The sequence below is a fragment of the Homarus americanus genome, unplaced genomic scaffold, assembly GCF_018991925.1.
Source record: "Homarus americanus isolate GMGI-L3 unplaced genomic scaffold, GMGI_Hamer_2.0 scaffold36734, whole genome shotgun sequence".
NCBI classification, from domain to species: Eukaryota; Metazoa; Arthropoda; class Malacostraca; order Decapoda; family Nephropidae; genus Homarus; species Homarus americanus.
The window spans coordinates 7,910,247-7,926,924 of record NW_024733126.1 but is presented as its reverse complement, the minus strand read 5'-3'; the positions used below and the strand labels follow the sequence as shown (position 1 = coordinate 7,926,924).

The following is a 16,678-nucleotide window of genomic DNA, read 5'->3' as shown; positions in this document are numbered from 1 at the left end:
CAGAAATAAATGATAAGTACTTAAATAAGAAAGTAATCTACCCCCAGGAAACCTGTGACTGACCTGCACTGGCTGTGCTGGGTGCACTGGCTGTACTGGGTGCACTGGCTGTACTGGGTGCACTGTCTGTATTGGCAGTACAGGATGTACTGGTTGTGATACTGAGGAAATGGTTTGCACCATGGGTGCTGAAACTAAAGGTGCTGCTGCCACTGGTGTTGGAGCCATAGATATTGGAGGGACATATGTTGCAGGCACAGATGTTGGAGCCATAGGTACTAAGGGCTGTGCCGGGACCATCTGAGGGGCCATTCCTGCCAATGGCACACCACCTAGGTAAAAAAGGTAAATCATATCATCTTACACATTATACAACCTCTACATCCTATGCACTTCTCCCACAAAAAAAAGTTTTGTTTTTACTGTACTGTATACTTTATTTTCAATCATATGAAATCACTTGAAAATGTGGTAAAATAGGCATAGTCCCTGCATTAGCTGAACTTTCATGCAATAAAAACGCTATGGACATGTACGTAATATAAAAGACAATTTAATTAACAAAATAGGTGGATGTAGACTGCAGTCTACATCCACCTAAACAAAACTTGACAATGGAACATAACACATCATGCCCATACAAAAGCTTTTCAAGTTTAGGGCAAATCTGTTGACATTTTCTGAAAACAAACAGTAGGTTTCCTCCTGCTAGAGATAGTTATGTGCAAGTAATGAATCAAAAATTTTTTTTTTTCAAACTTCAAGCAACATACCTGTCACCATTGACTGCACAGGTCTCATTGGGGCACCTCCAGCCATCATACTTCCTGAAATACATTTCAAGATGCAAATAAAAACTCACAAAGACTATCACTAAAATAAGCTTTCAATTACTATATATAATCCTTTCAGCAGTGAATCCAAAATTTCTTCTGTACCAAAATAAGTATTTTTAGGAATATTTGAAAAAGTTCAGCTTTATAGAGCAATAAAGCACCACTCATAATACTATGTACCGGAGACATAAAAACAATATTACAAACATATAAAACCCATAATAAGAGTCAAGTTTCCCACCACTCCACAGATGGCAAGCTTTAGAAATACTAAAACCAAAATATGCTTTCCCTTAAAAATAAAAGTTTGTTCTTATGAGCCTTTTCCTGGTAAAGACCCATGGTCAGGTGGCTCTCATAATATGGGGCTGCTTACTATGCGGCTCTATGTCCTCAGACTATCCCCCATAATATTATCACAGTTATTGCTTTCATTTAATCTGTATACTGTAAACTAATCACCATTCCTCATCAGATTATCAACCTCTCATGAGAAAATTGTGCTATGGTTGTCCCAAGAGGTTATTGGTCTTATTAAAGTCATGTTTGCCCAATCAGCATGCAATATGCAAAGGCTACTGACTGTCAGCTTTGATTTGAGCCAATTTACAATTTTCCTACCACTGAAATTGTGCAGGCTTATATGAAAGTCATACTGTGTTTCTCACTTGGGCACTATACAGTACTGTCCACTGGAATGATGTCCTTCACCATCAAAAGTTGCATATACAGTATCATGTGGGCAATTACAAGCCCTGTCTGTGAGGTACTTGGCAGAGGAATGTCTCTTAGGTCTCTTGCAAGGCTCTCGGAAGCCATGAAATACAGTAATACAAAAAAATATATACTACATAAATCACTTATATTTGCAAATAATCTCTCAGCAAGTTTTTTATTTTAGCAACACAAACCCTGAACATAGCTCCTATGACCCCCAAGAAGCACATGCACATCTCCAAGTGGTAACAACAATGTTTACCAAGTTCCAAATTAATAATACCCAAATTATGAGACCATCTGCCTGGACAAGTAGTGGGTTAATACACAGAAAGCCCCACACATAGCACAGATAATGACATAAATCTTTTCCAAAACTGGTCAAAGGATAAAAAGATAAAAAACAACAATTGCAAGATGTGCTCAAAGACTTACCCACAAGTGGTGCAGTGGGTACAGCACCCACAGGGCTAACATAAGCATCTACAGCAACAGTCGCAGGATCATGAGCTGGAGCTGAAGCAACATAAGCTATTATCAAGACTGCAGAGGCATATCCCAAGCTTAATATCAACGCCACCACTTAATAAGAAATTTAATGAAAAGCATTGCCCCCAAGCACCTGAATTACAAATATAGAAGTGTAAATAGAGAAAGTGACAAGAACCAGAATAAAATATATCATTAAACAATTAACTAGCGGACAATAAAAACACTGGAAATAACTCATCAAAGAACACATGTAGGAGAAGAGTTCCAGACTACAATATAAATATGTACTGTATATGACTTATTATAACAACTAACTGTACAGTACAGTATTTCCAGATTTTTGTCACATTACTGTATAATAAAAAGAAAAAACAGTACGTGGACTTCTTCAATAGTGAGAGGCAGCCATCTTGTGAAAGTTAAAGGCATCTCTCACCAGTTACATGTTAATTTTTGTTTTCTATAAGTCTCTTAACAATATGTACATGTAAGCTAATATTTCCTTTTTCCTATACAATATTGTACAGGTATACCTTAATTAACAATTAATCTACAGTACAATATTTAAGTTTTTTATTTTCCAATAGTCAATACAGTAATTTACACCTTTATTTCTATTTCCAATAATTTTTTTATGATATTTCTTATGATAAACATGCAGCCTACCCAGTAATTGCCTATAATAGGTACAGTTTACTGTACATGTATAAACCAACTGCATCTTTCAAATTCTGCTCCTTGTTTTGACAGAACTCTCGAACAATTTTTTGAATTTTCCAAAATATTTACCCGATTTAGAGATGTAAGGAAAACAAACAGCAAGAGAAATGAGCAGCAGCAATACCCCTCATAGTAAAGCCATCACTTTAGATGTTAAGTTGGATATTATAAGACACATTTTGGCTGCCACAAGGACAATGGCCCTCTTAGGAATATACTGAAGTATTGTATCTCACTCAACTGTGGCAATTAAATAAATTTTAGTTTGTTTTTAATAAAATATTTGCCTATGTTAACTACACTTTAAATTTTTATGGCAACAAATGTTTAAGTTGCGGTGCAAAGTGTAATTTTATTTTATGTTAGAAAGGTTTTTTCTTAAAGAAAGTATTTCCAAATTTATTAAGGTAATCAATGGATCAAGAGTTTACAATAGGGTTTTCTGGAGAGTAACCCTAGTGTTAATCAAGGTATACCTGTAGTCTATCTTAAATAATGCCAAGACACATTCATTCAAAATTTAAAGTGTCTTACACATGAAGCGGTAAAGCCCTGTCATAATTAAAAATAATTATACTCTTAAGCTTCCAGCAAAGGGAAACACCATCTCAAAATAACATAGAACACTGATTGAAACTAAGGTGAGCACATCAAATTTGTAGAGAATCAATCCTGGCATTGTCAGTGCAGTATCTCAGTTGGGATAACAGTTGATCATCTCCCAATGCTGCCATCACAATAGCATCATCTTAACACAATTCAAGCACAATGTGACCCTAATACACTTGAGTACTGTACATTTAAAGCAAATCAGTCTAAGTGTAATCAGGGGTAGCCTGGAAATAAAACCAGATAAAGCAGAAACGAAAAATATATAGACATGTTTTAAGGCCTGCAATTCCACAAATACACACTACAGAATCATACTGTACATCACTCAGTACAGTACCCAGGAAAGTATTTTGTTAAACTTGAAGTGAGTTGATCAAAATCTTGAACAATTATTCAAAGACCTAAATAAATTTCACTCCATAAGTCTGGTCACTACAGGGTTACATTTACCCAAATCAATAATGTCCACAGAATAATACCATTACATACAGTAGTGTTTTGTTTTTATAGCTTGAAGAAAATTCACTTAATCATTGTTAAGACATACAGTATCCTTAAAATGAGTACAAATATGCCCAAACTGATGCCCCATCCATGTAAAAGTACTGTATTGCAGTAATGTTATGTACCCTCTGTAAAGAAAAAGAAAAATACAAAATGTGGGAGATCAGAAGAAAATGTAAAAGTTAACAAGGAGCAGAATGGTGAAAAAGAAAATATTGTTTGACCAGCTTGAAAATCTTATCAGCTAACCAATAGATCAAAAATAAAACCCTAGAAAATTCAATCCCTGAACTCATTACAGTACGTGATATCTCCGTTAGCCAGAACAATTGGTGCACAGCACTTCCAGGAATGAGAAATTTCCAGGTAACGAGAAGACTCTCTCAAAGCCGGAAAAAAATATCTCATCCCGGAATTTTCAGGGTAATGGAAAAAGATTATCGGAAGTTCCAGAAATTGCGCATTGCATCATCTCTCGAACTCGGAAGAAATCCCCCCTCCCCATAGTTTTTTGGGTACTGGGAAAATTTTATCAGAATTTTCCAGAAAATGTGACTTTCGGAAAATCGCCCCCAAAGCCAGAACTTCCCAGAAATTCCGGCTTTGGGAATGATTTTCCAAGAAAATTTCAATTCTGGTTAATGGAGAGTTCGGGTTTGAGGGATTCTGGCTAATGGAGATATTACTGTAGGTTCGGGAATTATTTATGGTTCTTGAATAAAAAAATAATTATGTATAAGGAAAACAAAACTGCAAAAGAGCAACTTTAAACCATACGATTATTCTTACATTTACTCTGAAAGTCTCACTAGTTCAAATATTTTTCATGGCTCAGAGTTAGTTGAAGTTCCCAGTCAGCTATTATATTGAGTACACAAAAACTAGAAGATACATACAATACCAATACAGTTACTGCATATACTACAGCACTGTACTGTATACTGTACTATAAAGGTACAGGGAAGTGTGTAGTTGATAAAAACAGAACTGCACTGTACTGTATAGTAATATAAGTACAATACAATGTAAATTCATGAAATACAGTAATGACCCATGCCTGATATAGTACTGAAATTCTTAGCGATCATTAAGTGAAGGCTGCGAAATATCCTGGAGACCAAACAGTATATGAATGTTTAACTTTGATTCGCATATCTTATATTTTCTTTTTGTTTTTTAATTCAGGAGTAGATTAAAGTATACTACACTGTGAGTGTGAAGCCCCAATACGACATTGTGTCTAACCCAACAGCAGCCAATATAACAAAGAACATAAAATTATAGCCGAGCTTATTTAACACTAACATTTACACTAGCTATCTAACTAAGGAATTCATGCAATTATAAATGAAAATCAGAAATATGGCAGAAGTAGATGAAATTAAAGAAGCCTATCCTCATAGATGTGATAAATATTATATTGTGTAACAAACTGCCAGGTTAGAAGTTGTCTTGTAAAAGAAAGTAACAAGCAGAGTCAGGAAATCTGGCAGTTGCAGTATTATTTTCAACCTACTGTATATATTTTATGTACAGTACTGGTAGTTATTACAGTATATTCAATACCTCATTTCGTATAATACAGTAATGCACATTGTTACATAGACTTTAAAATGGGCATAAAATGTGTTGTCTTTGTTACAATGAATAAGCATTCAGAAGTACTGTATATAGACAAAACAGTTTAGAAACTTAATCTTGTAAAGATACACATGTAAAAAAACCAAAGCCCCCACACCAAAAATGATCATGTAAATAAGGGAGGAGTATAAAGCCACCTACAATAAAGGAGGAGTATAAAGCCACCAACAATAAGGGAGGAGTATAAAGCCACCAACAATAAAGGAGGAGTATAAAGCCACCAACAATAAGGGAGGAGTATAAAGCCACCAACAATAAGGGAGGAGTATAAAGCCACCAACAATAAAGGAGGAGTATAAAGCCACCAACAATAAAGGAGGAGTAAAAAGCCACCAACAATAAAGGAGGAGTATGTTGCCACCAACTATGAGGGAGGAGCATAAAGCCACCTAAAATAAGGGAGGAGTTTAAAGCCACCCACAAATTTTCATTTCTGCACAATGAAAACTTCTGCCCAATGCTACAAATATATCTTTAATGGAATATACTGTACAGATGGACAGGTACAAAATTAAATTCTCCAAGCCCTGCACATGCAGTGGTCAAAAAAAAAGTTATAGGACAATGCTTTTTGGCATCCCGAAAAAAAAAGTACCAAAATACTGTATGACGATTCTAACACATTGTTAAGAGACCACTTCACCCATTTATAACACCTTGCCTAACTGCACCAGAAATGCAAATGCCTGTCACATTGGGGATGTGTTTTCCATCACAAATGCTCCAACTACTGTAAAGTATTACCAAAATTTATATTTAAAATAAATCATACAGCTTGGAAACAATATTAATTGATCTGAGGATGCATACAAAGAAGCCAACAAGATTGCTGTGTGCTACACACTACTCGTATTTGTGTACGGTATTCCTGCTAACAACTTGGGTTGATCAAAGAACACACTGATGGACAGCCAAATTCATACTGGTAAAAATGAATATGTCCCCTGTAGTTACAATAATTTCTGCATCCAAATATTTCATAATTACATATGTATACAGTATTTAATGTAAACTATCTATACATGTATTACCTAAATGTTATTAATTAATATTTTACAAATATGCACTAAGGTACTGATCTACATGACACTACTGGATGGCTTTCTTCCTTTCATCATAAGCATTTTACATTTTTCATGCTTGTGGATTAGCAGTGATTATCTGGTGACAATTATCCATGCTGTACAGTCTCTTGCAGCCTCTCTCGTCAGGTTTTAAACTCTGAGGTTGGGTCTTATATCTTCTCCCCATGTCATTCTTGGCCTGCCTCCAGCTCTCCTCACCTCCACATTCCAAACTCATGCATATCTTAGCGCATCTGGTTTCATCCACTCTCTCCACATGTCCAAACCATCTCACCCTACCTCTACACAAACTTTGATTGTCAATAATGTACTGTACTCTCAAGGTTTAAAGGTAGTAGGCAGCTATCAAACAGGGAGGTACTACCGCCTGGGAAGATATTGGAAGCATAATGTGTTGTCTAATGGTAGACCCTACTGCCATATGGCATAACAAAAATTGTGACCAAGTCCCAGGTTGCTGATCTGACTTTCTGCCACATTTACACACAATTGCAGGGTCTCAATTGTTTCTCTTACTTTGACAACACAGCATACAGTACATACTGTATATCGTTTCTCACTATATCTTTTTTTTCATTTTTGTATTTCTTTATGGTTCTTTATTATTATTATTATTATCAGCATTGTGGTTATTATTGTTATTATTATTATTATTACTATTATTATTGTTATTTTACTTTTAATTTTTTATTTTTTATTATAAATTTTATTTACTATGAACTAATTATTATTATTGTTATTATTATTATTACTGCATTACATTTTGCCTCCCAGGCCCCGATGTGGGTCAGTGACCTGTGCCGGGGTAGGCTAATCCTCTGTGTGTGTGTGTGTGTGTGTAAACCTTCCTGAAAGAGAAATGAGGGTTTGAACCTTTATTTTTTGTACATGGTCTAGATTCAATTCTACACAGTTTTGTTAAAGAAAGGTTTGTCAAAAGACTGCATATCAAAAGTTTTCATTTTACAGCTGTAAATGATTTATCCTCATGACCTTTCACAGGACATTCACATACATTCAACATACCTCAATGTAACAACATTCTGATGTAGAGGTACTGTATATCTAAGGCAAAATACAATGTATTCTTAAAGCTTGAATACTCTATTTTCGATCAACATTTAACTTTTCCTGGAAAAATTCTTAGAATGTATTTTCCAATGTATGTGCAATACTGTATTTCATTGCTTGGTCCCACAGTCTTACAAGTATTTTGCACATTTTGTACTAGAAGTCAATGAGCCACAGTGTAGTGAATCTTGGTTTGAAGACCTACAAGTACTGTACTGTAAATGACAAATTAATTAAAAGTACTGTACTTTTACAAGCTAACTCCATTCTTTATGAAATTCAACTACTGTAGTTCATGTATTGCACCTCTGGCTAAAACAGTTGTCTTCACAAAGTTTACATGCACAAAATTTCTTGCCTTTGTGATCTTTTTCTATTAGGTAAAAAAAGAAATATGTGGTAAAAAATAACACATCATGCACACCATCATGCTGAATAATAAAATAGGTTGACAGCTTGGACACTTACGGACAGTTGAAGGCATAGTTGCCACCACTGAGCCTTGCCCAGCCCCTGCTGCTGTTCCAGAGAATGCACAAGACATACTTCCTACCACATGCCCAGGCATGGCTCCAGGTACTACACCAGGTATATTGCCTAGTGAAGTAACTGCAGTATACCTTATAGTTGTACCAGGAATGATCCCAGGTGCTGTTCCTGACATAGAATTAGATATGCTACTTGAAGCTGCAGCCATAGGTGGTATTGCAGCCACAGGTGGTGTTGCAGCCATTGATAGAGGTGCCAAAACAGCTGGGGCTGAGACTGCAGCAACAGGAAAAGAGGCTGAAACAGGGGCAGCAGCAGGAGGTACAGAGGCCGAAATAACCACAGGTGACATAACTGGACCAGGAGCCCTGGCAGGGGTGACTGAAAGGCCATTATCAAGACCCACAAGACCTGCTATTCCCACCCCAACAGTGCCAGGCGTCCCATATCCCGTAGAAGTGCCTAGAGGGACCAACAACAGATGTCAACTTAGGAACACATGATGGTTACACTGCATGTCTTGATCTGTTGTTATTGTGAAGAATATTTTGTTAACTGCTCTGAGTCAGCTCTAGACAAAATATTTCTTCTTAAAAAATGTCAGGCAAACCACATCAAAACACAAACTCATTCAACAGGTGAGTAAATACCAAGCTCAACAACAAAGCACAAGTTACAATTATTTACTGTTTTAGTACAATATTTTCACTTCACCAGCATGACACATGCAACATCATCTCTACTTTAAAGCAAATCTCAAAACTTTACAGTATTTTTTTTACAATTACAATTTTAGAAATATATTTTTCACATCCATCACCTAATTAGTTTTTGTCTGCTATGTCACAAATGGCCTTTGAAATTTTTTTTATGATTTTTACACAGTTTTTGCATATCAAATGTTGGTTAATGTGTGACGAACAGTTAAAATCATGGCGTCAGAAATTTGCATATGCCATTCTGTACAGAAATGGTACTGTAGATAGCAAAAATAATTGTTCAATTTTGGTTTCCTCTCCCATCTTTCCGAAGAAGTTATTACGGGAGCAGCTGCTCCAGACAGGCTCACAAAGGCAGAGAGCAGAAGTATTGTATCAGTATAGCACCTGTTTGGTATCAAGATCACCACCTTACTACTGAAGTTAAAACTGTCTATGCTGAGGGAAATTAAGTGAACTTTATTATTTACCTAAAACACGATGAAGGCATATTCAGTAAATACCTGTAGTGGGGTTAAAGCGATGAGCTTAAAGAATGAGTAAATGTTATTTTGAAGAAGACAGTGTCACTAAGGAAATTTTCTGACAAAATATTAGCACAATCTTTAATTCATACTCCAATGGCAAGAAGTTTCTTTGATGTAAGTACCAATAATATTTACTATTTTATCAGGTAACAGAATAGAGGATTTTCCTTCTTTATGGATGACAAAACTCACATTCCATACATCAATATATGAACAAACATAACAGAATAGGTTCTCCAAAAATGAAGAAAAAATACAAGCCTTACAATAAAGTAATTATAAAATTTATACATGTTTGTTACTGTACATACTCAATATTGATCATTACAGTTAGCAGTACTGTACAGTACACGACATACTATCAGCATACCGCTATTATTAAAAATATAAAAACACATGACGCTGTCTTCCTCTTCCTTTTGCTACCTCTGGCAACATGTTCCCAATAAGTTACAAGAATAATTCAAAAGCTAAACTACAACCATGAGTGAAATAGCTATTCTGTTCCCAATAAGTTACAAGAATAATTCAAAAGCTAAACTACAACCATGAGTGAAATAGCTATTCTCCACCTTCTGTGACCTGGCACTAGAGAAGTACTGTACTGTACTTATTAACTACCTGGGGTTACCTGGATGCCACTATGAGCACCTATGATTCACATGTGGTCATTATGAGCCCTCAGTTACTAGGTACAGTATCAATAAAAGCACATGCGAGTCACTTGTCATATCATGTGCACATTTGAGTCACAATATAGCACCAGTGAGTTACTTGGTATCAATAAAAGAACCTGTATCACTTGGCATATTATGAGCACCTGAGAGACATTTTGGATCATTAAGAGCAGTTTTGAGTCACGTGGCATTATTATAAGCACCTGTCATCAATATGAGAGCCCATGAGGCACCTGGCATCATTATGAGCACCTATGACTCACTTGATGTCATTAAGAGCTCCTTTGATTTGGCTTGGAAACATAATGACCTTATAAAGGAGTGTCTGAGAAACCAAGAGAGGTCCCACTGTGTTTTAATGCCCATGATGTCAAATGTAGACACATGTCACCCCTTATGAATACCAGTGACAGACTTGCCATTGCCAAGAGCAATAATGATACAATTTATGTGGATATTATGATAATTTGTGGGAAGTGAGAGGTCAAGGGAGGTCCTGACACCTTGAGCAGTAGGAAGGCTCATTCATAAAGACAGCTCAAAATGTTAAATAAGAGCCACCTGTAGAATGGTTTATCCCATAACCTGTAGGCTTGATCAATCTGTGTGACCTTGTCCATTGACCTGATGAATAGCAAAGTTTATAAAGTTCTCCCTCTACTTATCAAGGTTCTGTGTATGAAGTCTTAGTGAAATTCCCATTACAGAGATTGCAGTTAGTCTTTGGATAGGGTTAGGTCGAGGAATGAATAGACAGATAAACTGACAGCATGACTACTACATCCGCCCAATATACCTATTCAGTCATGGGAATAGAGAGAAATAAAGAAATACATTTCCTGGCAACACTTACCCACTACTGGGGCAGGAGCTGCTGCCATTACATTGGCTCCACAGGCAGATTGCTTCAGAGTTGCAGGTAGTGATTGTGGGAGACTAAACCCACGTAGTTTTAAGTTGATAAGTTTACAGGCAATGCTGAACTCATGGAGATTCATCTTCCCATCACCATCAACATCAGACAAGGCCCTGAAGCATTTATTGATAATTACAGCAAAGAAAAACTAATTTAGAAACAGTATATAAATCTATTGTCTTTATACATTAAGTGTGCTTATTTTTTAAGCACGAACTAATGTTTTAAAATGCAAGTACTGTACTGTATAGAACATAAGATCAACTACACATAACCATCAAACAAGACATGCTCTTAAGTGGGGATAGGATTATTATTACAAAAATATTTTGATGGCTGAATAAGCAAACTGTAGAGAAAAAAATGAAGGAATGATTCTGAAATAATTGGGCAGCTCTTGTCATAAAGGTACAATTCTGTCCTTTGTATTCATGCTACAATCTTAGAGTAAATAAATGGCTATAATGATATGTAGTACAATACAATATACAGAGTACTGTAATACTTTCAAACTATTTTTTTCCTGCTTTTCCTTGTGTGCCAGATGTTTTATAAATATCTATAGTAAATTTTAATAAAAGCATTCTAATCACAATATGAAACCAACATCTAATTATAAAATTAGAAATACAGTATACCCTGTACAGTACAGTGTACTGTATTTATGCTGAAGTGACTGACCACTGTGGTGCCATAATCAGCCAGGCACAGTGAAGAAGCACTGTCCAGACACCTTCATTATCTGATTATTTGGCAATTCTATAATTTCTTGTGTTGTAGTCCATGAATTAACATTCAGTAGTTTGATAACAGTATCTATAGCACATCCTGTATATACAGTACAAGTTTATATATATAAGAGTGAAAGTGGGTCCCATAGGCATCACTGCCTGTTAGGGACAGTGTGGATACACAAGAAGGCAGCATGGCCGGTACTGTACTGTACTCAACCCCACTCACTTCCCCAAGTTGAAACTTAGGTACCCATTGACAGATGGGTGAAATGAGTGCCTGAGTATGAAACCACAGATCCCTGGAACAGGAGGCAAGTGCTGTAGCCATTTGACTGCTGCATATACACATGCATATGAAAACCTTGTAGAGCATAAAAATTCATACTCAAAATTATATTACTAAGGGGAACAGTGTTGTTATGAAGAACTTTGAAGCAACTGTTTTGTTAAATTTCTCATTATAAATTTTTATACCTGCAGAGTGTACAGTATAGTATTTTTATACAATATAACATAAAAAAAAAGTATATACAGTATGGCATACACCCTATAATGTAATTATATTTCACACCTTAAACTGTACATTGTAGGTGTTTAGGTCTCTCTCTCGGGGGCAGAGGTGGATGGTAACAAGGTAATGTTACTTCATTACTGTACTAGGCTTATATGACTTTTAATAGGTACAAGAACTTTAAGTTACTTGAAAATATATTTTCTTCTTGGTACTTTTATTTGAGTAACATTTCAGACAACTATCAGAAGGGGATTCCCGGGTTACAAACGGGTTCCTTCCTAAGGATGTTAAGTCAGATTTGTACGTAAGTCAGAACACATGCTATGTGCATACAGTACTTACATAATTTTTTTTAAATCCTAATACATCATAGCCTAAGTCCTTATATACATCTAAAATCACTTAATTTAAGACAAAAGAAGAAATAGAATAACAAAATATAGTACAAACGAAAGTATAAATTAAGTCATAAGGTAAATAAAATACAGTACTGTACTGTAAATTTCAAGTTTAACCCCGTTCGTATCAGTGGGTGCTCATAAGTCAGGGACCCCCCTCATACAGCATACTGTTATACAGTACATTTCTTCGGGCCTCTCATTACCTCGTTACTTTATTCTGGGTGTCTCAGCACTGAGTGTGTAATATTTGTTTAGGCAAAGCACAGTATAATACTATGTCAACCAAAAAGTCTGAGACCAAGAATAGCAAGAAAAAAATTTGTTCAGTGTAAGTAGCTGGTTGGAGAAAGATAATTGTAGACATACCTGTACATACTATGATAATTTAAAGGGTTAAAGACAGAGATGTACAATAATAATATACAGTAGCTATAGCTACTGCAAAAAGCACAATACAGTGATATCTCCGTTAGCCGGAACAATTGGTGCAGAGCACTTACGGAATGAGAGATTTCCGGGTAACGAAAGGACTCTCAAAGCCGGGAAAAAATCCCTCATCCCCGGAATTTTCCGAGTTACAGAAAAATGTTCTCGGAAGTTCCAGAAATTGCCCATTGCATCATCTCTCAAACCCGGAAAAACATCCTCTATCCCCGGAATTTTCCGGGTACCAGAATTTTTTTCTTCGAATTTCAAGAAAATGCACCTGATTTTCATCTCTCAAACCCGGAAAAAACCACCCCATCTCGGGAATGTTCTGGGTATGGGGAAATTTTCTCAGAATTTTCCAGAAAATGTGCCTCTTGGAAAATTTCAATTCCGGCTATCGGAGAGTTCCGGGTTTGAGGAATTCCGGCTAAAGGAAATATTACTGTACTGTACTGCGTAATATAAAAACTTACCAGATGATGCCCAATACTGGCGGAGGCAAACGAGATTGGAGGAAAAATCCCTTTGCCTGGTCACCAGTGATGAACCCACCTGTGGGCCGTATAGTATTAAACTGTTCCTCATGTTTTGTTCGTTCACCAGGTGTTACCACCCATGGATCAGCCATCTGTTGAGGACAACAAAATGCAAAAATCATTAGTTGCCAGGGAAAATTAACTTTTCCGAATGTAGAATAATCAGTGGTGGGCACGGTTCCGCTAATCCGCTAAATAGCGAAGTTAACTTTCTCGTTAGCGGATTAGCGTTTTCGCTAACTTTTTAAACCATTAGAGGACCAATTAGCTTCCGCTAATTTTAAGTCCGCTAACAAAATTTATACAAGTTTGTTCCTGTCTGTTGTAAGCGTGTGACACCGCGACGCGTGTCTCCAACAGCCAGTCAGGCACGCTTGGCTGACTGCACATTAGTACGTGTAAACGTGACAAGACTGTCAATGTATGTTGAAAGAATCATAGAATGTAATTGTAAACTAATATATAATTTAATTTCTCATTTATTTGTTAATTTAATTAGGATTTTTTTGTGTCAATATATCTGGTTATGCTAAGTACTGCATAAGTTCATAACCAGGATGTCATCCAAGGTGTGCGCCAAACAAAATTTTCTAAAAACTTACTTGTCATTAAAGTTTAGAGTTTTCTGTTTATTTACATGACTAAGACCAACAATAAGTTGTATAAAAATGCACTGGTATAATGTGTATGTGGTTGGTATTGCATATTTACATGAATAATGAATAAGGCCGATAGGTTGTATGAGAATGCAAATTAATTATTTGTGAAATTGTGTACAATGTACACCTTGATAAGTTGATCATCATCTGATTTTGGCATGATGCTATTTGCTACCTATGCTATACAGTACTATAGTTTTTGGATTCGTTTAATACTTTCTGTCTTTTCGTACAGTAAATAAAGATTATAAAGTGTATGTTGAAACTTGAATGTAAACTAATGTTTAATTTCATTTGTTCATTTAAATATTTGTGTACACCTTGATCATCATCTGATCTTGGCATGCTATACCGTTTTGGAAAGTTCTATGTCTAAGCTACAAGACAACATATGAAAATTTCAGCTCTCTAGGTCTGTTTTTAGGGGTTTTAGAGCAAAAAAAAAAAAAAAGAAGCTAAATTTATATAATAAAAGTTAGCAGTTAGCGTTAGCTTCCGCTAATTTTTTTAGCTGTTTAGCGTTAGCGAAGTTAACTTTTTAGTTAGCAAATTAGCGGTTAGCGAAGCTAACTTTTTGTTTAGCTGTGCCCACCACTGAAAATAATGAACAGTAGTGTTTCGATACACTGTACTGTATAAGAATTAATAAGTTGCCTAAATGATATGATGAATTCATTTATAAATGTAAGTTCTTCCACCTTCTGCTGTACAATATTTATAGCAAAAAAAAAATTCAATAAAGAGATCCCTACAGTACTGTATTTCAACAATTAATTTGACAATTTTAAAAAAAGACATTACATCTAATATACAGTATATCATGTTCTTCTGATGTTGGAACAAAACATGGGCAATGTTCATTGAGTTCCTCGAAGATTTGAAAATTTACTTACTGTAATTTACTCTTTTATTCAGTTTATTGGCAATACTATAAAAAAATCTCTGGAGAAATCTAATTTCTCAACTCCCTTAAGAGTAACCCCAAATTGAGTGGAGGAATTCCTTAGCTATTTCATAATCTGTTTTTTCTCAAAATTCTTATACTCATCCACTCAACAATGTGCCATGCTTGACATTCACTTTCAGTGCCCAACTGAATACTGCACAGGGGGGTACATTACCTGTAAGTGATGGAACGCTTCCCTGTGATTATTCATACCAAGTGTCAGCTGCATATTATCACTACACCTAACTTAACCAAACCAACCTATAATAATGTACATGTACTTCCATCCCATGGAAAGGAATACACATGGATGAATTTGCATGTATCGCAAAACTTATAATGCATTACAAAAATTACTAATTATGTATTGTCCTTTACTCAGGATATTTTTAATGTAAAAAGAATCTATCATTCTCTATACAGTAATATTAAAAAATATCTAAAGTTGCTTTTCAGTAATAATCTAAGACACTTTATGAAAACATTCTATTGAAGAAAATTTTTCTTATCTCTTGAATACCAAAACAAACCCTTTTCAGTGATCCTTCTTACAAAAAGTATTTTTCAGAGGTTATTGGTTTAATACAATCAGTAGTCTTGCTCTCTTCTTTTTGCCACAAAATTAGTATCATGTACCTTACCCTAAAGTAACCTAACCTAAACTAAATTTACCTTACCTAACCTAACCTTTCCTTTTTTATAATCCATTTGCAGAGATAATCAAAGGTTAAAATGCATAATAGTGGCATCTTAAGTTATGTTTATATATCATCAACAGATTTATAGATATGTTGGAAAAATGATAATAAAAAGTTTGTTATCTTTGCAAATGTTTTTTTTAAAAAAGAAATTGAAATTTTTCGAGAGAACTTGATTGTTTGTCATGTGCATTCCGGTTTTCATAGGTTAGGTTAGGTTAGGTTAGATAAGGTAAGGTAAGATTAGGTTTTGTTAGGGTAAGATTCATTTCACTTATTTTGCAGCGAAAAAATCACAACTGAATGTATCATAAAAATCTATGAACATAATTATTTTTTATAAAAAAAAAAATGCAATACCACTGTTAATTTTTACCCATTTTTTTATTAGGTTTGATGAGCTTAGATTGGGTAAGGTATTATTTAACTATGAGTCATGGGTACTTCTTGGATAATTGGCAGAATAGCTTGTTATAACGAGGTCCTAGCCATACCAAGACGTAGGCAATTGGTTGAATATGCAAAAAAGGCGGAGTCTAGGAAAAAATGTTCACTAGTGATTTCCAGCGGAAATGAAGGTCAATTTGTATAAGTGCACCCAACTCTGTTAGAAAGCCAAAAATATATTTTTTCTAGTGTATTTATGTGTGTTTAAATCAGTTATGACCTTCATTTCCGTCGGAAATTGGCCGGTTTTTTTTATCAATTTATTTTTTGGGTGGGGCCCTATCCAAAAAAAATAATGGCTAAGCGAA

The 16,678-nt window shown here is 35.4% G+C and overlaps 1 protein-coding gene across 20 annotated transcripts in view; it reads right to left on the bottom strand.

Moving 5' to 3' along the window:
- The window catches only part of LOC121869320 (intersectin-1-like), a 126,777-nt gene that overhangs the window by 108,839 nt on the left and 1,260 nt on the right, over nt 1-16,678 (bottom strand). For 17 of the 20 annotated variants that reach the window (XR_006089532.1, XM_042370588.1, XM_042370591.1 and 14 more), the window contains 6 exons: nt 13,558-13,712; nt 10,944-11,119; nt 8,147-8,629; nt 1,989-2,069; nt 774-827; nt 64-332 (listed from right to left, as the gene is read on the bottom strand). Coding sequence is in view for 19 of the 20 variants with exons in the window: in XM_042370588.1 (XP_042226522.1) it covers nt 64-332; nt 774-827; nt 1,989-2,069; nt 8,147-8,629; nt 10,944-11,119; nt 13,558-13,712 (1,218 nt within the window). In the remaining variant the exon portion in view is untranslated. The remainder of the gene's footprint in view (nt 1-63; nt 333-773; nt 828-1,988; nt 2,070-8,146; nt 8,630-10,943; nt 11,120-13,557; nt 13,713-16,678) is intronic. The other 3 variants (XM_042370595.1, XM_042370606.1, XM_042370607.1) reach the window with 3 other exon arrangements.